Source organism: Salmo salar, chromosome 21, assembly GCF_965601325.2.
Source record: "Salmo salar chromosome 21, fSalSal1, whole genome shotgun sequence".
In the NCBI taxonomy this organism is placed as follows: domain Eukaryota; kingdom Metazoa; phylum Chordata; class Actinopteri; order Salmoniformes; family Salmonidae; genus Salmo; species Salmo salar.
In genome coordinates, this window is record NC_138311.1 from 11,900,805 (window position 1) to 11,920,456 (window position 19,652).

The 19,652-nt window shown below is 39.9% G+C and overlaps 1 protein-coding gene across 4 annotated transcripts in view; it reads left to right on the forward strand.

Annotated features, from left to right (window-relative positions):
- Positions 1-19,652, forward strand: part of hdac4 (histone deacetylase 4) — a 243,538-nt gene that overhangs the window by 139,877 nt on the left and 84,009 nt on the right. For all 4 annotated transcript variants that reach the window (XM_014164296.3, XM_014164295.3, XM_045704424.2 and 1 more), the window contains one exon: positions 18,532-18,803. In XM_014164296.3, coding sequence (XP_014019771.2) covers positions 18,532-18,803 — 272 coding nt within the window. The remainder of the gene's footprint in view (positions 1-18,531; positions 18,804-19,652) is intronic.

Here is a 19,652-nt window from a genome sequence, read left to right on the forward strand (position 1 = left end):
AATGTGAGAGGTGAGAGGTCAGTGAAATGTTACTTCCTGGTAACCTCTCGCTTCTACAAAAAATGTAATAAAAAATAAAAAGAATTAAACATTTAGTTTACCTTTTTGTTCACTATTCCATGACTGACATTGTTTGTTTGCACATTTAAAATAACAAAAATAGCTAAGAAGCCTCAAGAACACTGGGCTGTTAACCAGATGTGATCTCACACTGACCTTTCACGTCTCCTCTGCAGTCAAAACAAAGGCAACTGGTTTCTGTTTTCTGTTCATAATGTGCAAAAGTACAATGGAAATAGTGAAATACTAAATGTTATATGAATTTTATTATGATTTTGTAACATTTATTGAATGAGTTCTAAAAAGTGTTGACATTGTGAGAGGGGCTTAGCTAGTAGATGCAACATTAGTGGGTAATGGGTAATGCTAGCTATCTTACCACCCTGTGTTAATATGTTTTGCTCACTAAAATATTTATTCCTATGAGTCTGAAATGGAGAATTGAATTTGAATGGTTTGAATATAAATCCTTGTTAAATCTACTCAAGAAAAGTCCAAAAGAAAAATGTCAATAGTTGGTAGGACTCTTCGGTGAAGTCCTAAGCAAATTGCTTTCTGTGCTAGCTAGCTACAGTGGTTCCTCCTTTAAAAGTTCAACTTAGAGGTAATGAGTGGAGAACAGGAGGGCTTCTTAAAGAAAAACTAACAGGTCTGTGAGAGCCGGAATTCTTACTGGTTGGTAGGTGATCAAATACTTATGTCATGCAATAAAATGCAAATTAATTACTTAAAAATCATACAATGTGATTTTCTGGATTTTTGTTTTAGATTCCGTCTCTCACAGTTGAAGTGTACCTATGATAAACATTACAGACCTCTACATGCTTTGTAAGTAGGAAAACCTGCAAAATCGGCAGTGTATCAAATACTTGTTCTCCCCACTGTATGTGTATATGTGGTTCGAATTCAGGCTGTATCACATCCGACTGTGACTGGGAGCGCCACAGGGCACCGCACAATTGGCCCAGCGGGTTTGGCCGGGGTAGGCCTTCATTGGCCAGGGTAGGCTGGTGCTCGGGTAGGCTGGTGCTGAAAATATAAGCTATCTTGTTATGCAGGTGTTGCACACCAACAGATGGAGAAAACCTACACCAGTCGACCAATTCATTTCAACAATAATCTTTATTTTAATTTGACTTTACAAACAACAAGAGGGCTTAATTGGAGTCTATTTCTTCTGAGCCTAGACCTATATAAAATAACTTAACTGGCTGAGGTAGTCTATGAGGCTTTATTAGGCCTACTTAGAATTGCAACTGGTCAAAAATGTAGCATCCTACATAAAACAATCATTTAAAGAAAAAAAGTCTGCACGTTCGATCTAAACAATGTAACTAATAATTAAAAGCGCACATTTGTAAATCCCAAACTATAAAAGTAATTGGAAAGGTAAATACACATTACGTGTGACACAATAAAGAATGTAAACAATATGTAAACAAGATGGTGTGTTTTTATTTACAGTAGTGATGGACAACTGGAGGCATTTTGAAAACAGGTTTTCAAACACTTGTTTTTCACAACTGTAGCAGGTGTAGCCCATCATGCAAGTGTTTCCTATTAGCAGGACAAAATACTTTTTATAACCCGGCTGTTGTGAAATTCCCCCAACTTGCAATGTATTATGCTTAAGTACTCTAAAGTACATAATATATATAATATATATATTTCCTTCCTATGCTTAAGTACTCTAAAGTACTTAATATATATATTTCCTTTAAGATTCCTTTAACATTCTGTGTTATCATGCGTATTATTTTTGATACGTGAGGCATGTTTATAAATGCTTTATGAGTGGGAAAGTAGAAATGACATTACATTCACTTCATATAATTTATACATAGACCTTTAATGTTGGTGTTATAGATCAGAGTGGCAAACTGCACAGTTAATTACCATGAAGTGCTTAGCTATAAATGGTTTGTAAATGGGAAAATAGATTGGACTTTACTTTGACTGCATAGAGTTTATACATAGACCCTTCAGGTGTGCGTTATAGACCAGTATGAACAACTTAATTGTGATGTAGAGGAGGGCAGATAATGAGTTACGAACGAGTTCATAGACCTTCAACTACATGATTTGATCTGTAAAATGTACAGTGAGGATTGAACCCTGTGGGGATCTTCATGCACGATTGACCTCAGCACGGAGAAGGTGGTAAGTCACAGGCTTATACCGGCCTTTAGGGGAATTTGGGGGCTTGAACAGGCTATATATACCAGCATCATTTTCAAAACATGGATTGGCCTTTTGGCATATTCACTAACATGCCAGAAGCACACTTTTGAGAACCGCCATAATGATGACACTACGCTGTCATTGTAATGAATCATCTATTAAGATACCTAAATATGAGCTCTTACATAGCATGACATGAATGCACTATAGATATGCTATGGATATACAGTATTAAATTAACTTTTAATAATACAGTTGGGAGCTGTTATAACACTTTCATGAAATGAAATGTAGTCAAAGTAAATTGTTACCGCGAAAAAAGACTACAATTTGAGCTGTCTTGTTTAGCCACTCGGTCATTCCAGTGAATGTGTGTTGATCAGCCTCTCCAGCTCAGACCAGTCCTTGTTCTCTCTGACACTGGTGGAGTAGTCAATCTTAATTACTCTATTACTCCCTAGTCTCAGAGGGCATGCAGGGTCAACGACTCCCCTTTTCCCATACGACCTCATGGCGTCCATGGCATCAGAGGGTTACCGCCAAACCTTTTGTCAGGGCCCAGAGAACAAACCCCTCTCTGTGGAACTGAGCTAACCATGGACTCCTGCGAACGTCACTGCCACGCCATCGCCCTGACACATCAATAGCCACAAGTCCGGGTATTACCAGAGCCCTAGTTAGTTAGAGAGATGGGGGTTGTGGCTTGGTGGCTCTTCTCCCAACAATGGGTGAGGACACATACCACTTTGAGCTGTTTGTGAAGAGTGGAGGGCTGGGAAAGTGTGCGTAAATGGGAGATGTTTGAGGGTGCGGCTTGCAAATAAGGAGGCCTGGACGTTTCTGAAAGAGCTCAATGTGTGGAATGATTCTCTCCGAAGGCCCCGTTTTGACCTACTTTGGTTTGACATTGTGTTTGTTGCTTGTTTGTGTGTGGAAACACTGACAGGTGTGAGAATGCTTGTCTTTGTGTCTGCGTCCTTGCACACGTCACATGGGTGGAAGTTTACTGCATGTCATTGGACGACAATTACACTAAAGGGGTTATGATTGGAACTGGTGGACATGAAACCTGGGGAAACAGTGAGTACTACTGTGGAACTGCTGGATATGTGTAGTTAAGGTCCTGAGAAGCCAATGGGCATCCAGTCTCTGAAGGCTACCAGACAGACTTGACTAGATGGACAGAAGGTCAGAGGTCAAGATAGGTGTGTCGCTCAGTGCGACAGCTCTCCATACATCAAGGCTCCAAAATCACTGGAACACATCATCCCCACTGCGACTATAGTCTGTCTTAGCCCCACCCTTCTCTGCATGCCGCCCTAAGGGAGGTATAGTGTTGCAGCCCGTGCTGAAATCCGCCCGGTGCCAAAGAGGCCATTGGTCATCTCAGCAATAGTCCACAACCGTGCCACCCTGTGATTGGTCAGTCGGGAGGCCAGGGCACCTCTGATAGGGCAGACTTCAATGCTCTTGTTTTGTTGCACAGGATATCTAGTTAGCTGGCATTGGTCTTGGGACCGTGCCAGGTGGCACTCCTCATAGTAGAAATCGATTAGAGAAAGAGCCTGATATTCTATACCGTGGTGTTCTTTCTCTCACTGTGGACTCAAAATGTGAGTTGAAAGCATCCACATAGTATTCCAGGAGTTTGTGCATGTGCATTTGTATGTGGGTTTGTGTGTGTGACACATGCGCGGTTCTGCTAATGTGTATGCATATGGTCCATGTGCATCCTTATGTATGCATGCCTTGATGTAATACTGTTGTTAAGCTTGCTGTTTTTACACAGTGTTTTTAGCTCTATGAAAACTAAGTCTGCAGACATACAACCACTGATAAACAAGTCAGTGAGTTACATTTGGAGGGAAATGTTTTGAACTGACGTGTGCTAGGGCACTTGTACATGTATTGCACTCTGAATGCTACAAGCACTTACTTTGGTTAGTTCTGTAAATGGTTTTCAGTCCCCATTATTGACTGAGTCACTCTGTTTCGTGAAAGATATGAGGAAATAGAGATGATCTGATAGACGGTCAGAGTATCTTTGTTTTGCATACACACACGATGAGATAGAAGACGCATAGAGTTATTGAATGGAGTACAGTGTTAATAGCTTCGCTGTTTACTGTGTGTTTACTGTGTGTGTGTGTGTGTGTGTGTGTGTGTGTGTGTGTGTGTGTGTGTGTGTGTGTGTGTGTGTGTGTGTGTGTAGACAGACCTGCAGGAACCTCTCTGGGGGCTGATTTAGGCGTGATGTATAGCCAAGTGGTGGCCCAAGTGTCCCGTCCCACAATGCAACGGGCTTCGCCCAGCGATCCCAGGAAATCAATCTCCATCAGCTACGGCAGCATGTCTCCTTCCGTCAGTGACACCTCTGCAGAGCACACACACACACACATACTGCCTCTCACACACACACATTCTCACACTCACAACCACCCCACACACTGTAAGTGCTTGGCGTGTCAGCAAATCCCTGCCGCTAAACTCATGTTGCAGTGGGATTGTTTTTTTGCTCTGTTGCCAGGTTGCATCATTACAACCCAGTATGTGTGTGGACCCAAACTGCAGCTCTGAGAGTGTGAGTGTGCGTGCACTTGCGCTGCTCATTGGGCTTGTGCATGAATACGTGTGTGGATCTGTCTGTATACGGTGTCTTCAAAAAGTGTTCATAATCCTTGACATTTTCCACATTTTGTTGTTACAGTCTGAATTTTAAAATCAGGTGTTTTGTCACTGACTTACACACAGTACCCCATAATGTAAAATGATGGGGTATATTTTTGAAAAAATGAATTCAAAATGAAAAGCTGAAATGTCTTGAGTCAATAAGTATTCAACCCCTCTGTTATGGCAAGCCTAAATAAGTTCAGGAGCAAAAAGGGCTTAAGTCACAATAAGTTGCACGGATTCACTTTGTGTGCAATAATAGTGTTCAACATTAGTTTTAAATGACTACCTCATCTCTGTACCCCACACATACAATTATCTGTAAGGTCTCTCAATCGGGCAGTGAATTTCAAACACAGATTCAACCACAAAGACCATGGAGGTTTTCCAATGCCTCGCAAAGAAGGGCACCAATTGGTAGATGGGTTAAAAAAAAAGCAGGCATTGAATATCCCTTTCAGCATGGTGAAGTTATTAATTACACTTTGGATGGTGTATCAATACACCCAGTCACTACAAAGATATAGGCGTCCTTACTAACTCAGTTGCTGTAGAGGAAGGAAACCGCTCAGCGATTTCACCATGAGGCCAATGGTGACTTTAAAACAGAATTGATTGGCTGTGATAGGAGAAAGCTAAGTATGTATTAACAACATTGTAGTTACTCCACAATACTAACCTAATTGACAGAGTGAAAAGATGGAAGCTTGTACCGAATAAAAATATTTCAAAACATGTTTCTGTTTGCAACCTGGCATTAAAGTAATACTAGAAAAAATGTGACAAAATGTTTCAATTTTTGTCCTGAATACAAAGTGTTTGGATCAAATCCAATACCACACATTACTGAGTAACACTCTCCATATTTTCAAACATAGTGGTGGCTGCATCATGTTATGGTTATTCTTGTAATCGTTAAGAAACTGAATGGAGCTAAGCGCAGGCAAAATCCTAGAGGAAAACCTGGTTCAATCTTCTTTCAACCAGACACTGGGAGATTAATTCACCTTTCAGCAGGACAATAACCTAAAACACAAGGCTTGACTTAAATCTACTTGAGAATCTATGGCAAGTCCTGAAAATGGTTCTCCAGCAATGATCAAAAACCAATTTGATAGAGCTGGTGGAATTTTGAAAAGAATAATGTGCAAATGTTGCACAATTTGGTATTTTATTAGGATCCCCATTAGCTCTTGCAAAAGCAGCAGCTACTCTTCCTGGGGTCTACTCAAAACATGAAACATATACAGAATGACATAATACATAACATCAATAGACAAGAACAGCTCAAGGACAGAACTACATCAATTCTTTAAAAAGGCACATGTAGCCTTCATATAAATGCATACACACAAACTATCTAGGTCAAATAGGGGAGAGGCGTTGTGCTGCAAGGTGTTGCTTTATCTGTTTTTTAAACCAGGTTTGCTGTTTATTTGAGCAATATGAGATGGAAGGAAGTCCCATGCAATAATGGCTCTATATATTACTGTACTTTTTCTTGAATTTGTTCTGGATTTGGGGACTGTGAAAAGACCCCTGGTGGCATGTCTGGTGGGATAAGTGTGTGTGTCAGAGCTGTGTGTAAATTGAATATGCAAACAATTTGGCAGTCAGTCTCTCCTCAACTCTTAGCCAAGAGAGACTGGCATGCATAGTATTTATATCAGCCCTCTGATTACAATTAAGAGCAAAATGTGCCGCTCTGTTCTGGGCCAGCTGCAGCTTAACTAGGTCTTTCCTTGCAGCACTGGACCACACGACTGGACAATAGTCAAGATTAGACAAAACTAGAGCCTGCAGAACTTTCTTTTTGGAGTGTGGTGTCACAAAAAAGCAGAGCATCTCTTTATTACGGCTAGACCTCTCCCCATCTTTACAACCATTGAATCTATGTGTTTTGACCATGACAGTTTGCAATCTAAGGTAATGCCAAGTAATTTAGTCTCCTCAACTTGTTCAACAGCCACACCATTCAGGACCAGATTCAGCTGAGGTCTAGAACTTAAGATATGATTTGTACCAAATACAATGCTCTTAGTTTTAGAGATTTATGGAATGGGTAGCCAGTTTATTACTGGCCACCCACTCCAAAACAGACTGCAACTCTTTGTTAAGGGTTTCAGTGACTTCATTAGCTGTGTTTGCTGATGTGTATATGGTTGAATCATCAGTATACATGGATACACATGCTTTGTTTAATGCCAGTGGCAGGTCATTGGTAAAAATATAAAAGAGTAGAGGGCCTAGAGAGCTGCCCTGTGGTACACCACACTTTACATGTTTGACATTAAAGAAGCTTCCATTAAAGAAAACCCTCTGAGTTCTATTAGATAGATAGAATCCACAATATGGCAGAGGTTGAAAAGCTATAGCACATAAGTTTTTTCAATAACAGGTTATGGTCAATAATATCAAAGGCTGCACTGAAATCGAACAGTACAGCTCCCACAATCTTCTTATTATCAATTTCTATCACCCAATCATCAGTTATTTGTCAGTGCAGTACATGTTGAGTGACCTTCTCTATAAGTATGCTGAAAGTCTGTTGTTAATTTGTTTACAGAGAAATAGCATTGTATTTGGTCAAACACCATTTTTTCAACAGTTTGCTAAGAGGTAGCAGCAAGCTTATAGGTCTGTTGTTAGAACCAGTAAAGGCCGCTTTACCACTCTTGGGTAGCGGAATTACTTTGGCTTCCCTCCAGGCCTGAGGACAGACTTTCCTCTAGGCTCAGATAAAAAATATGATAGATAGGAGTGGCTATAGAGTCAGCTACCATCCTCAGTAGCTTTCCATCTAAATTGTCAATGCCAGGAGGTTTGTCATTATTGATCGTTAACAATTATTCCACCTCTCCCGAACTAACTTTACAAAATTCTAACTTGCACTGCTATTCTTTCATAATTGTTTTATTTATGCATGAATACAATTGTTCATTGTTGTCATTTCCTGCCTACGTTTGCCCACTTTGCCAATGAAGCCAATGAATCATTAAAATAATTGGCAACATCAAATGGTTTTGTGATGAATAAGCCATCTGATTTGATGAAAGATGGAGTTGAATTTGTCTTTCTGCCCATAATTTTATTTAAAGTACTGAAGTTAATTTCCATCATTCTTTATATCATTGATCTTGGCTTCATATTAAAGTTTCTTCTTCTTTTTGTTGAGTTTAGTCACATCATTTCTCAATTTGCAGTAAGTAAGCCAGTCGGATGTGCAGCCAGACTTATTAGCCACTCCTTTTGCCCCATCTCTTTCAACCATACAGTTTTTCAATTCCTCATCAATCCATGGAGCCTTAACAGTTCTGTCAGTTTCTTAACAGGTGCATGTTTATCAATAATTGGACGAAGCAATTACATAAATTCGTCAAGTGCAGCGTCTGGATGCTCCTCATTAATTACATCAGACCAACAAATATTTTTAACATCATCCACAAAAGAGTCACAGCAAAATCTTTTGTATGATCTCTTATACACTATTTTAGGCCCAGCTTTTGGAACTTTGGCTTTCCTGGATGTAGCCACTATATTGTGATCACTGCATCCAATGGGTACGGATACAGCTTTAGAACAAAGTTCTACAGTATTAGGAAAAATGTGATCGATACATGTGGATGATCTTGTTCCTGTAGTGTTAGTAAACACCCTGGTAGGTTGATTAATAACCTGAACCAGATTACAGGCACTGGTTACAGTAAGAAGCTTCCTCTTGAGCGGACAGCTTGATGAAAACCAGTCAATATTCAGGTCCCCAAGAAAGTAGACCTCTCTGTTTACATCTCATACACTATTAAGCATTTCACACATATTATTTATATACTGACTGTTAGTACTTGGTGGCCTATAGCAACACCCCAAAAGAAAAGGCTTTAGATGTGCCAGGTGAACCCACAACCACAACACTTCATTAACACTTGACATAAGATCTTCTCTAAGCATTACAGGGATATTCCTCTGAATTTATACAGCAACACCTCCCCCATAAGCATTTCTGTCTCTTCTATAGATGTTATATCCTTGTATTGCTACTGATGTATCCTCAAATGAATTATCTAAGTCAGTCTCAGAAATGGCTAATATATGAATGTTATCTGATGTTAGCAAGTTATTAACTTCATGAACCTTATTTCTAAGGCTACATTTATTAATATGAGCTATTTTCAGCCCTTTCCTGGGTAGCTGATCAGAGACAGGCATAATACTGAAAAGAGCAAACAAAGCAAGAGAGAAAATGTATACATTCAGCAGTCCATTAATCAATTGGTGTGTGTGTCTGTGTGTGTGTCTGTGCTGCGGGGGTTGAGGCTACGAACCCATAGGCTTGGCTCTCTCATCCCTTCCAGGCTTCTGGGAGGGAGGGTGGACAATGAGACTGTCAAAGCGGATGTATGTAATGTCCCCACGCGCTCTGGCAGCTTTCATGGCTGGTATCAATCTAGGTGTGGAAATCTCTTGGCGACAGCTGCAATCGCTGCCAAAGGTCCTTCTACAAAGTCATGACTTAGGGGTGTGAATACATATGTAAATTAGATTTCTGTATTTCAATACCTTTGCAAACATTTCAAAAAAACATATTTTCACATTGTCATCATGGGGTTTTCTGTGTTGATGAGTGAGAAAAAAATCAATTTAGTACATTTTGAATTCAGGCTGGAACACTACAAAATGTGGAATAAATCAAGCGGAATGAATACTTTCTGAAGGCACTGTATGTGTGTTGTGCGTGTGTGTGTGTGCGTGTGCGTGTGCGTGTGTGTGTGTGTGTGCGCGCGCGCATGTATTTGTGCGTGTTCACATGTGTATGGATTTGTTTGACTGCATACGTGTTTGTGTGAGAGCCATCCACCTCCTCTTCCTCTCGGGCAGGCCAATGACCAAGAGTGTCACAACCAACCCAGATTAGAAGGGATCAAGTGAAAGATAACTAGGAACAACTGTCTGGACATTGGGGTTTTTACTTCACTCAGCCCCAAAGCTTCTCTCCGTAGAAGTCTAATTCTCTCGTTCTGACCCATTTCTGTTTTGTAATTCTATTTATCCTTTATGTAACCAAAAGGGAGTCATTGCCAAGACAGACAACAACATGCGTTTAGGCTAAGAGTGTCACTGTAAAACACGGCTCAACAGAAAGACATTACTTTTTCTTTACATACAGTGTAGACCCGAGTGTGGATTGTATCCAACATCTCACATATTGTCCCTTTGTGCCCTACAGAGGACTGAAGCTACTGTCTGAATTGAAGGTATAAAACATATCAAAACTATCCTATGAGTAAAAGATGTTGAAAAGACATGTTGGTTACGGAGACTCATTCCTATGAGCAAAAGATGTTGTCTTTTCAACGTCTTGTGCTCACTGGAGTCACTGTTGTACCACCAACTCTGTACCACTGACTGTTATACAAATGTCTGAGAATTTATGTTCAGGGTTCATGCATGTGTCTACGTCATATGGTGTATGTGTTACGTAGCAGCTCTTTGTCTTCATCTCCATGCCAAGCAATAAGGCTCCAGCTGAACAAGCTCCTATCTACTTATTCAAAGACACCACACAGAAAGTTGCTTCCTGTCCAGAAGAGCATTTGCTACCCCCCGCCTACCCTCTGAATAGACCCTCAATGCCGCCTTTGTGCTCATACCCTCCACCCCTCATACCCATGCCGTCACAGAGCACATTTTTTACGCTATCCCGTGATGAGGGTGGCAGACTATTCTTTTTTTGTACAATTTGATAAAACATTTAAAAACAATACAAAACATACACATACAAACGACATCACACCTGCCCAGACCCACATGCTCACACCCCCATCCGCCAGCGCCCGCATCACTCTCCGCACCATTTTGTTTCTCTCCGTCACCTCACGCACTTTCAACATTTGTATTTTGTAGTTGCTAATAGTAGTCTCCAGGTGTCCTGTAGATTATTTGTAGAGATGAGATTTTTCAACCCCCTTGGAGGCTCCTTGAATTAGCCTTTTTTTTTTTTTACCTTTCCATTGTGTTAACAACAGAGCATTGGTTGATTTTCAGTTCGTAAGTATACTTTTTTCAAGATGATTGATGAGAAAAGTATCATCCAACCCATCAGGTATCTTACAGCACCCCCATATGCCATGTCTTGAAATATGCAGACAGATGGGTTAAATGTAAATTTTCATTCTAATACTTCTGACTGCCAACTTTATAACTCTGCCCATAACTTTTGGAATTTATAACATTCCCAGAAGGCTTGGATTATTGAGTCATTGTTAGTGTTACACATAAGACATGACTCTGCCTCTGTAGAATTTGTGAATTTTGTCTCTTATAAAATAAATTATATATTTTTTATACTGCATTAAAACCTCTTGCCGCTCCGATCCCGTTAACGGGATCAACAGCCAGTGAAACAATCAGAGCGCCATATTCAAAACCAAATCTAATAATTTCTATTTCTCAAACATAGGACTATTTTACACCATTTTATAGATACACTTCTCCTGAATCAAACCACGTTGTCCGATTTCAAAAAGGCTTTACAGCGAAAGCAAAACATTAGATTATGTTAGGAGAGTACATCGACAAAAATAACCACACAGCCATTTTCCAAGCAACTAGCATGCATCACAAATACCCAAAACACAGTTAAATGCAGCACTAACCTTTGACGATCTTCATCAGATGACACTCCTAGGACATCATGTTACACAATACATGCATTTTTTGTTCGATAAAGTTCATATTTATAATACATAAAAATAGCATTTTACATCGGCGCGTGACGTTCAGAAAATATTTTCCCTCAAATACTGCCGGTGAATCAGCGCCACAATTTACAAAAATACTTGTCATAAACATTGATACAAAATTAAACTGTCATTCAAAGAATTATAGATAAATCTCCTTTATGCAAACGCTATGAAAGATTTCAAAAAAGCTTCACGAGGAAAGCACTCTTTGCAATAATCTGAGTACTGAGCTCAGAAAAATACACTAGGCTATACAGATAGCCGCCATCTTGGAGTCATCTAAAATCATACATTGCATTAGAAATATTCCCTTACCTTTGATGATCTTCATCAGAAGGCACTTCCGGGAATCCCAGGTCCACAACACATGTTGTTTTGTTCGATAAAGTCCATAATTTATGTCCAAATGACTCCTTGTTGTTCGCGCGTCCAGTAAGCTACTCCAAGTGTAGGAAGCGCGCGGACGATGTCGCGACGAAAAGTAAAAAAAAGTTGTATTTACGTTGTATTTACGTCAAACATGTCAAACGTTGTAAAACATCAATCTTTAGGGCCTTCAGAATGTGAAGATTCAGTAATATTTCAACCGGACGGTTCCTGTGTCTTGAAAAAGGTTTTGGAACGGAGGATCCACTCTCATGAACGCGCGCCAAGAAGTGATGTCATCCCCTGCCTCAACAACTTCCCCTCCTTCTCATTCGGTCTCTGTTCATCGTAGACGCTTCAAACAACTTTGTAAAGACTGTCGACATCTAGTGGAAGCCGTAGGAAGTGCACAATTATTACTACATCACTGTGTATTCAATAGGAAACGACTTGAAGAGAGCCCATGCATCCAGATTTCCACTTCCTGGTAGGATTTCTCTCAGGTTTTTGCTTGCCATATGAGTTCTGTTATACTCACAGACACCATTCAAACGGTTTTAGAAACTTCAGAGTGTTTTCTATCCAAATCTACTAATAATATGCATATCCTAGCTTCTGAGTTTGAGTAGGAGGCAGTTTAATATGGGCACATATTTTTTCCAAAATTGTCAATACTGCCCCCTATCCTTAAGGAGCTGTAAGAGGTTGTTAACTGTAAATTAACTGCAATTGGTTAGTTATGTTCCATCTTGTGCCAATATCAGTTATTTTTAAGTCTTGGTTCCAAAAGTACGGGGGGAAAAAAATTATGAAATGTATTCACTACTGTAAGTCGCTCTTGGATAAGAGCGTCTGCTAAAAAATGTAAATGTAAAAGCAATAGTTTATATATATTATTTAAGAGATTGTCAGTTAGGCTATCTGCAAGGTTTTGTATAGCTTACCTATCAAATGAGTATCCTTTTCTGGCGCAAATAGGATTCCTTCAAGATTCCTCCGATATCCAAAAGATTTCAAATCGAAATTTTGTGATATAAAACTTTTAAGTTGCATATATTTGAAAATATCTATATTGGTCAATCGAATAATGCTTTTTAATGCTGTCATGGAAATACATTTATATCCTATTACCAAGTAATTTACGGTTTCTATGCCTTTAGTTTGTCACGTGGACCAATTTATTGATGAATTCTGAAATGCTAATAAGGATTTTTCCATAGTGTTGTGTTTTTAGGGAGTGATTTTGGTTCGTGTAGCATACATTTCATTTTCTTCTATGTTATTATAGTGTTCTTAACTATGAAAATGTTTACGTTCTTAGCTTTTCTATTTGAAAATAAACACATGAAAAGATTCTAGGGATGAGCCTGCACATCTTCTATGTACCCATTGTTCCTCTTCAGTGCATTTACAGTACATTTGGAAACTATTCAGAGACCTTTCTTTTCTCCACATTTTGTTATGTTACAGTCTTATTTGAAAATGGATTAAAACCCCCAAAAATCTTCATCGTGTTAGAGTGGCCAGACAGAAGCAACTCCTCAGTAAAAAGCAAATGAAAGTCACCTTGGAGTTTGCCAAAAGGCACTTAAAATACTCTCAGACCATGATAAACAATATTTTTTGTGTATTGTATTTAACTGAAATATGTTCTATTTGTTTCTCTATTTTCAATAAACCCTGGTTGATTGGTCTGTATCAAGTCTGGTAAAACTTTTGGCATTCTATTGCTTATGATCTTTGTTATTATTGTCACAATTTATTAAACTTATGGGTCAGTAATCAGCAGGGGACTCTCCTGATATTCCTGCTTTTAATTTGACTGAAATAACAGCTTGATACATGGAACTAGGAAACACTGAATTGAGTGTTTTCATTTGTGTAAATAAGGGTTGCTACTTTGTCCCAAAATGTTAAATAGAATTCAATGAGAAAGCTGTCCATTCCTGGTGCTTTTAATCTCTATTTTTAGTGATTATTTATTGTCCGCTCATAATTGCTTCAGGGTTGTTGAGTCTATAAAGGCTACAGGATCAGTCCCGCTATTGTTTAATTCAGATTTATATAGATTTTCCTAAACTTTTAAAATGGTCATTAATTACAATTTTGTTTCTAATTAACGCATCTGTATCTTTATCTTTTAAGATTATAACTGGTTTGGTGTGTATTCATTTTGAGGGCTGCGAGATGTTTACCAGGTTTATTTGCCATTAAGTAGTATGATTTATTTGAGTTTAACCTGTAGTTGTTGAAAACATTAGATTTTCTTTTTTACCTTGTAAAGATTTTTTATGGACTTTTTCTAAGATAGGGATTCTTTTTCTTAAATGTTTATTTCTCTTAAATGTTTATTTCTAACTCAAACTTAACTTTTCCCAAGTATGAGATCATTCCCCTAATGGTCAGCTTTTCTCTATCCTCTATGTCTACATTTGTAATGGTAAATGTTTTTATTTTTTCATTAACGTGTTTAATACATTTCTGGTCTTGAAGATGCCCTCTGTTCATTCTCCATATTCTGTTCTCTAAATGTATTTTCTATTGGTGTAATTAAGCATGATACCAAGAATGAATCGATATCACTATATCATGAAAAAAAAATAATTGTTGAGTGCATTTTTGGGGGGAAAAATGTAGTAAATTCTTGAATAGGTTTTCTTACTTTGAGAGATTTTTTTTTTTTTTTGTATTTTGTAGTTGCTAATAGTAGTCTCCAGGTGTCCTGTAGATTATTTGTAGAGATGAGATTTTTCAACCCCCTTGGAGGCTCCTTGAATTTGCCTTTTTTTATTACTACTTCTGTCAATATTATTGAATGTATGATTTTAGATTACCTGTTAAAATAATAGTTCCTCTCAGAATTCCAGCTATATTAGATCAAATCCAATCTAAAAACACCAGATTTGACCCTGGTGAGATATACAATGAAATCAATGTGCATTTTTCATCAAAGGTACAATTTAACATTAGAAAATGGCCTTCTTGATCCGTGTGCTGGGATATAAGGGAAAAGGGTGTATTCTTATTTATCAGGATGCCTACACCTCTGCTGGTGTTACAGTAGGTGGCAGCATAGGCCTCTCCAACCCAGCTTCGCTTTAAATATGACATTTCTCTTTTTTTTATGTAACTTTTGCAGGAAAATCACATCTGCTGACAATCTGTTTAAGTGTTCAAGAACCATATGCTTTTTTTCCCCATCAAGAAGCCCATGCACGTTTCTAGTAATACGTTGGATTTTGTTGGTCTTTACTTGTAAAGAGTCAACGTTAACCTTGTCTGTTCTGTTTATCATTGAATAACCAGATACAACATTTTAGCAGATATGTCATATGAGGGCGGTAGGCATTCCATGGAATGGGAGAGTCATAGTGTGAATACATAGTTATTGTATACATTACATATATAGAGCATACCTTGTAAATTAAATTAAATGAAAGTATAGTGGCTGGTGGGGTCTACTTGGGGAGAGTGGGTCCACCGAGTGGCTGAAGTGGGATGAATGGAGGCCCCACACACACTTCAGAGAAGTGTCTGATGCCTCCCAGTCCCCCCATCACAATCTCTAGAGCCCCTCTCCACTCTCACAAATAACCACCATTGAATCTTAACTGTAATGACAAACAAGGAATAATAATAACTCAACATTCTCTCCTAATCTGTCCAGAACTCTTAATCATTTTACAGCAGGTTTGCAAGTAAAAACAATTATAATACAATGACATTATAGTATAGTTAAATCCTTCCTTCTCCCAAGCCAAACCTTCCTTCTCCACCCCCCCACACACTTTTCTCCCCGCTTTACCCCACCCAAGCCAAGCTTATCATCCCTCCCATCCTTGCCCTCCCTTACCTACCGAGGCAAAGTTTATCCCAACCTCCTGTCTTTTCCCCACCCTCCCTTCTTCTCAGAGACATGTAGCAACATTTATCTAATGTAAAAAAGTAGAGACTCAGAGCTAGAAAATGGTACATCATACACTACAGTTGAGGAACAATGGGAAAGTCATTCTGCTTTGAAAGTTGATAAAGCTCTAACCCCACTTTGGAGAAAATGTACCTTGAATGGTTAGGTACACCTACTGGAGAGCTCTTCTTTGTCTACACCCATTCAGCATCGTTCACACCCTCTTAAGCCTTAGCCCCACCCATCTCTTTAAGGATTCACATGTGAGGCCATGTGCTAGACAGAGTGAGTACGGTAGTTTACTAAACAACCAAAGATTTCAAGAATAAAGGCTGGTTTATACTACGTCTATCGACATGTCTGTAGACAGTTGTCACAGTGACATCATGAACATTCTATTGTCGTCCGACATCAAGCTTGTTATTGTCGTTATGTAAAAGTATAAACACAAAAACGACAGGCTGCATGACATAATCAGCCTGGTGGTCCAGAATAGCATAACTGGTGTATTTTAACACCATCTGTTTAAAAATGAATTTAGTATTTGTCAATCTAGCAAACCAGGCAACTAAAAGCAACTTTCTAAACAATATTTTGGTCCATTAGGTTAGCTTGCTAGCTAGTTCAAATAATGATCATATAGCTGACAGCGTTATAACTTTAGCTCATTTGTATTCATTATTACAGGAAAATAAACTCACAACAAGATCATTATTTTCAAGTTAATGACAAGCTAATTACTAAATAAAAGCAGGGCAATCTACCGGAGAATTTTAGAACTTGGACACTGTCTCTTTGGCCTAACTTTATATCCTAATTTGACTTTGGTGCAGGGCATGTTGTTTTTCACATTACCACCTCTGCTAAACACACACTATATCAACGCGTATTTTTCACATGCACAGGATGCAGAAGGTATAAACGGTAGAGTGAAATGGTTACTTGCATAGTGGAGTCTTTTGTTTAGACAATGAACCACAATGAACCATAACTGAAAATGACTTTCTTACAGAATTAGAAAAGTATAATATCTGAAAATGTAGCTAGCTAGACTCTCTTACCCGAATACATGGATGGTCGCTTCTCTCTCTCTGTCACGGATGCCATGGTTGCCCTTTAGTTTGAAGATGTAATCCGGAGACAGGCGTTTTATAACAGCCTTCTGTGTGTTCTCTTTTTGACTCCCTCCGCATATTTGCAATCAAACGCCAGAATTTTCTCTATCTCCTTAGCTATCATTCTCTGCCTCCACCGGACATTCCACTGATTTCAAAAATCGGTCTTCCCGAAAGTGGAAAGCATCTTTCAAAAAAGCCACGTGAGAGCGGATAACCTACATATACTGAGCAGCTCATGTTATAGACAGAAGCGCACTACATGGCAGACCAATCCGAACTCATCTCTCAGCATGTCCAGCCCATCCATTATCTCAGCCAATCATGGCTAACGGGAAGGTTCCTGCCTATTTCTGTGGCTAAACCAACTAGGCTCGTAATTTAACAATCCTGTATTTACAGATGGCATACACATTTTTTATTATGGCACATGAAAGTTTACATGTGCATTTTGATAAAAAATAAATATTTACATTTAAATGCCTCTCCTCTGAAGTAGTGACACGAGAGATACACCTAGTTTCCTGAAAGGAGTCACATATGTCCTCTTTTGGATTGTCTTTTCACTGTCCATGTAGCTCATTGGCATCGGCTACTTCTATCGTTACTTCCTAAAGACGACAGTTACTTTGGGACAGCAGAGTTTAGATTTAATAGGGGGGGAGGGGGAAAGAAGGTTTGACTGTCTATTCTGTTCTCTGCATTGATAAACTCTGTGACCTTTCTGAGGGGGACCTCTTTTGTTAGGCCCTAATCCCCATCCGTTCTCTCACTTCTGGCCAGGTTCATTGTAGTCCTGTTCTTTTCCCTTGAACTCGTGGCATTGAGATTAGTGCCCTGCTGTAAGCTGACACAGTGGAAATGAGTGGGGATCATTTTTGGGATACACACGGACAGAGAAGCACACACAGAAGCGCATGCACGCACACCCACACAAACACACACATAGACACGCAAACACACACACACAAATACACACACCACTCCTCTTGCTCTTCGTGAGCATATTCCCAGTCCACACATATGGTGGCAATGCTTGCACATACACACATAGTAGTTGCGCTCAGTGGTTTTGTCCTTTTGTTTGCAGCCTTTCGTCACTCCCAACATCACAAAACTCCTATTGTGGTACATTGGCGCCACATTCAGCGTGTTGGTTGACCCTAGTGTGTCAAAACTGCCATAGTTAAACTAGCATCCGTGCCGTGTAGTCCTAGAATGAAGACTCATTAGCCTTTCGGGTGTCTATTCTATGAGTCATTCAATGTCATTGAATGGGCTGCTATAGGACCTGCAATTACTTATGTGTGTGTGTGTGTGTGTGTGTGTGTGTGTGTGTGTGTGTGTGTGTGTGTGTGTGTGTGTATGTATGTGTGTGAGAAAGAGCCTTGGGAAAGACTATCCTTTCTCTTTTGATTGAACCCTACATCATAAAGAAACAACAGCCATGAAAAATCAGTCAGTAACCCATTCTCTCTCTGCCTCTCCACAGTCGACGTGAGAGCGGCACTGCCCATGCAGGTGCCCCCGGCCGCCATCCCCATGGACCTGCGCATGGACCAGCCCTTTGGCCTGGCACCGCGACCAGACGACCAGGGCCACCAAGGACAGGTCCCAGGTCAGCGGGAGCAGCAGCTGCAGCAGGAGCTGTTGGCCCTCAAACACAAACAGCAGATCCAGAGACAGCTGCTCATTGCTGAGTTCCAGCGGCAACATGAGCAGCTCTCACGCCAGCATGAGGTCCAGCTACAGGAGCATGTTAAGGTGTGTTCCCCCCCCCCCTCCCCGACACCCTGCTCTTCCACCTCCCTCCATCGCCTTTGCTCGAGGGCATTCTGACTCAACAGATTGTCAATGTGCTGTTTTAAGGACAGAGAGAATGGGTGTAGGAGTGGACATGCCTGTACGGTGTGTGTGTGTGTGTGTGTGTGTGTGTGTGTGTGTGTGTGTGTGTGTGTGTGTGTGTGTGTGTGTGTGTGTGTGTGTGTGTGTGTGTGTGTGTGTGTGTGTTGGATGTAACTGGATCCGCCGGTTGTGTTGGGTTGCTTTTCTGATCTCCAGTCCTTGAGAAACTGTGTACTGGCTCATACATGTGTGTGACAACGAGAGAAACATTTTGCTCTGCAAACAGGCTGCAGCTTCAGCCAATGGGAGCGAGGCAACCTAGGCTAAAAATAACTCTGTCTGAAAGCTCCGGTCGACACATCACTGGCTCTGCATTATGCCTTGACAGCTTGCTGACTGCATTCTATTCTGCTCCCTTCCAGTCAACACCCACCTGTACCACTGTCCATAGTGAGGCTTTTATCATTCAGTCATTTAGGCATTTAGTCTCACTCTTGCTGACTTCTTTTCTTGAGAAGAAATTCAAATAATCTATTTCCAAGCTATGAAATCTGTAGGGGATACTAGCTGTTGGAATTGAGTGATATTGACGTCAGCCATTTTTATATTGGTTTTATATTGTCTAATACATGCATATTTGCCATTGAAAGGAAGTGTGTCAGAGTGTGTGTTCAAGCGTGTGTTTTTTGTTTGTCTGATATCACCTTATATAGATAATCTGTGACCATGTCTCTCTCCCTTCCATTCCTCTCCCTCTCCCCATCTCCC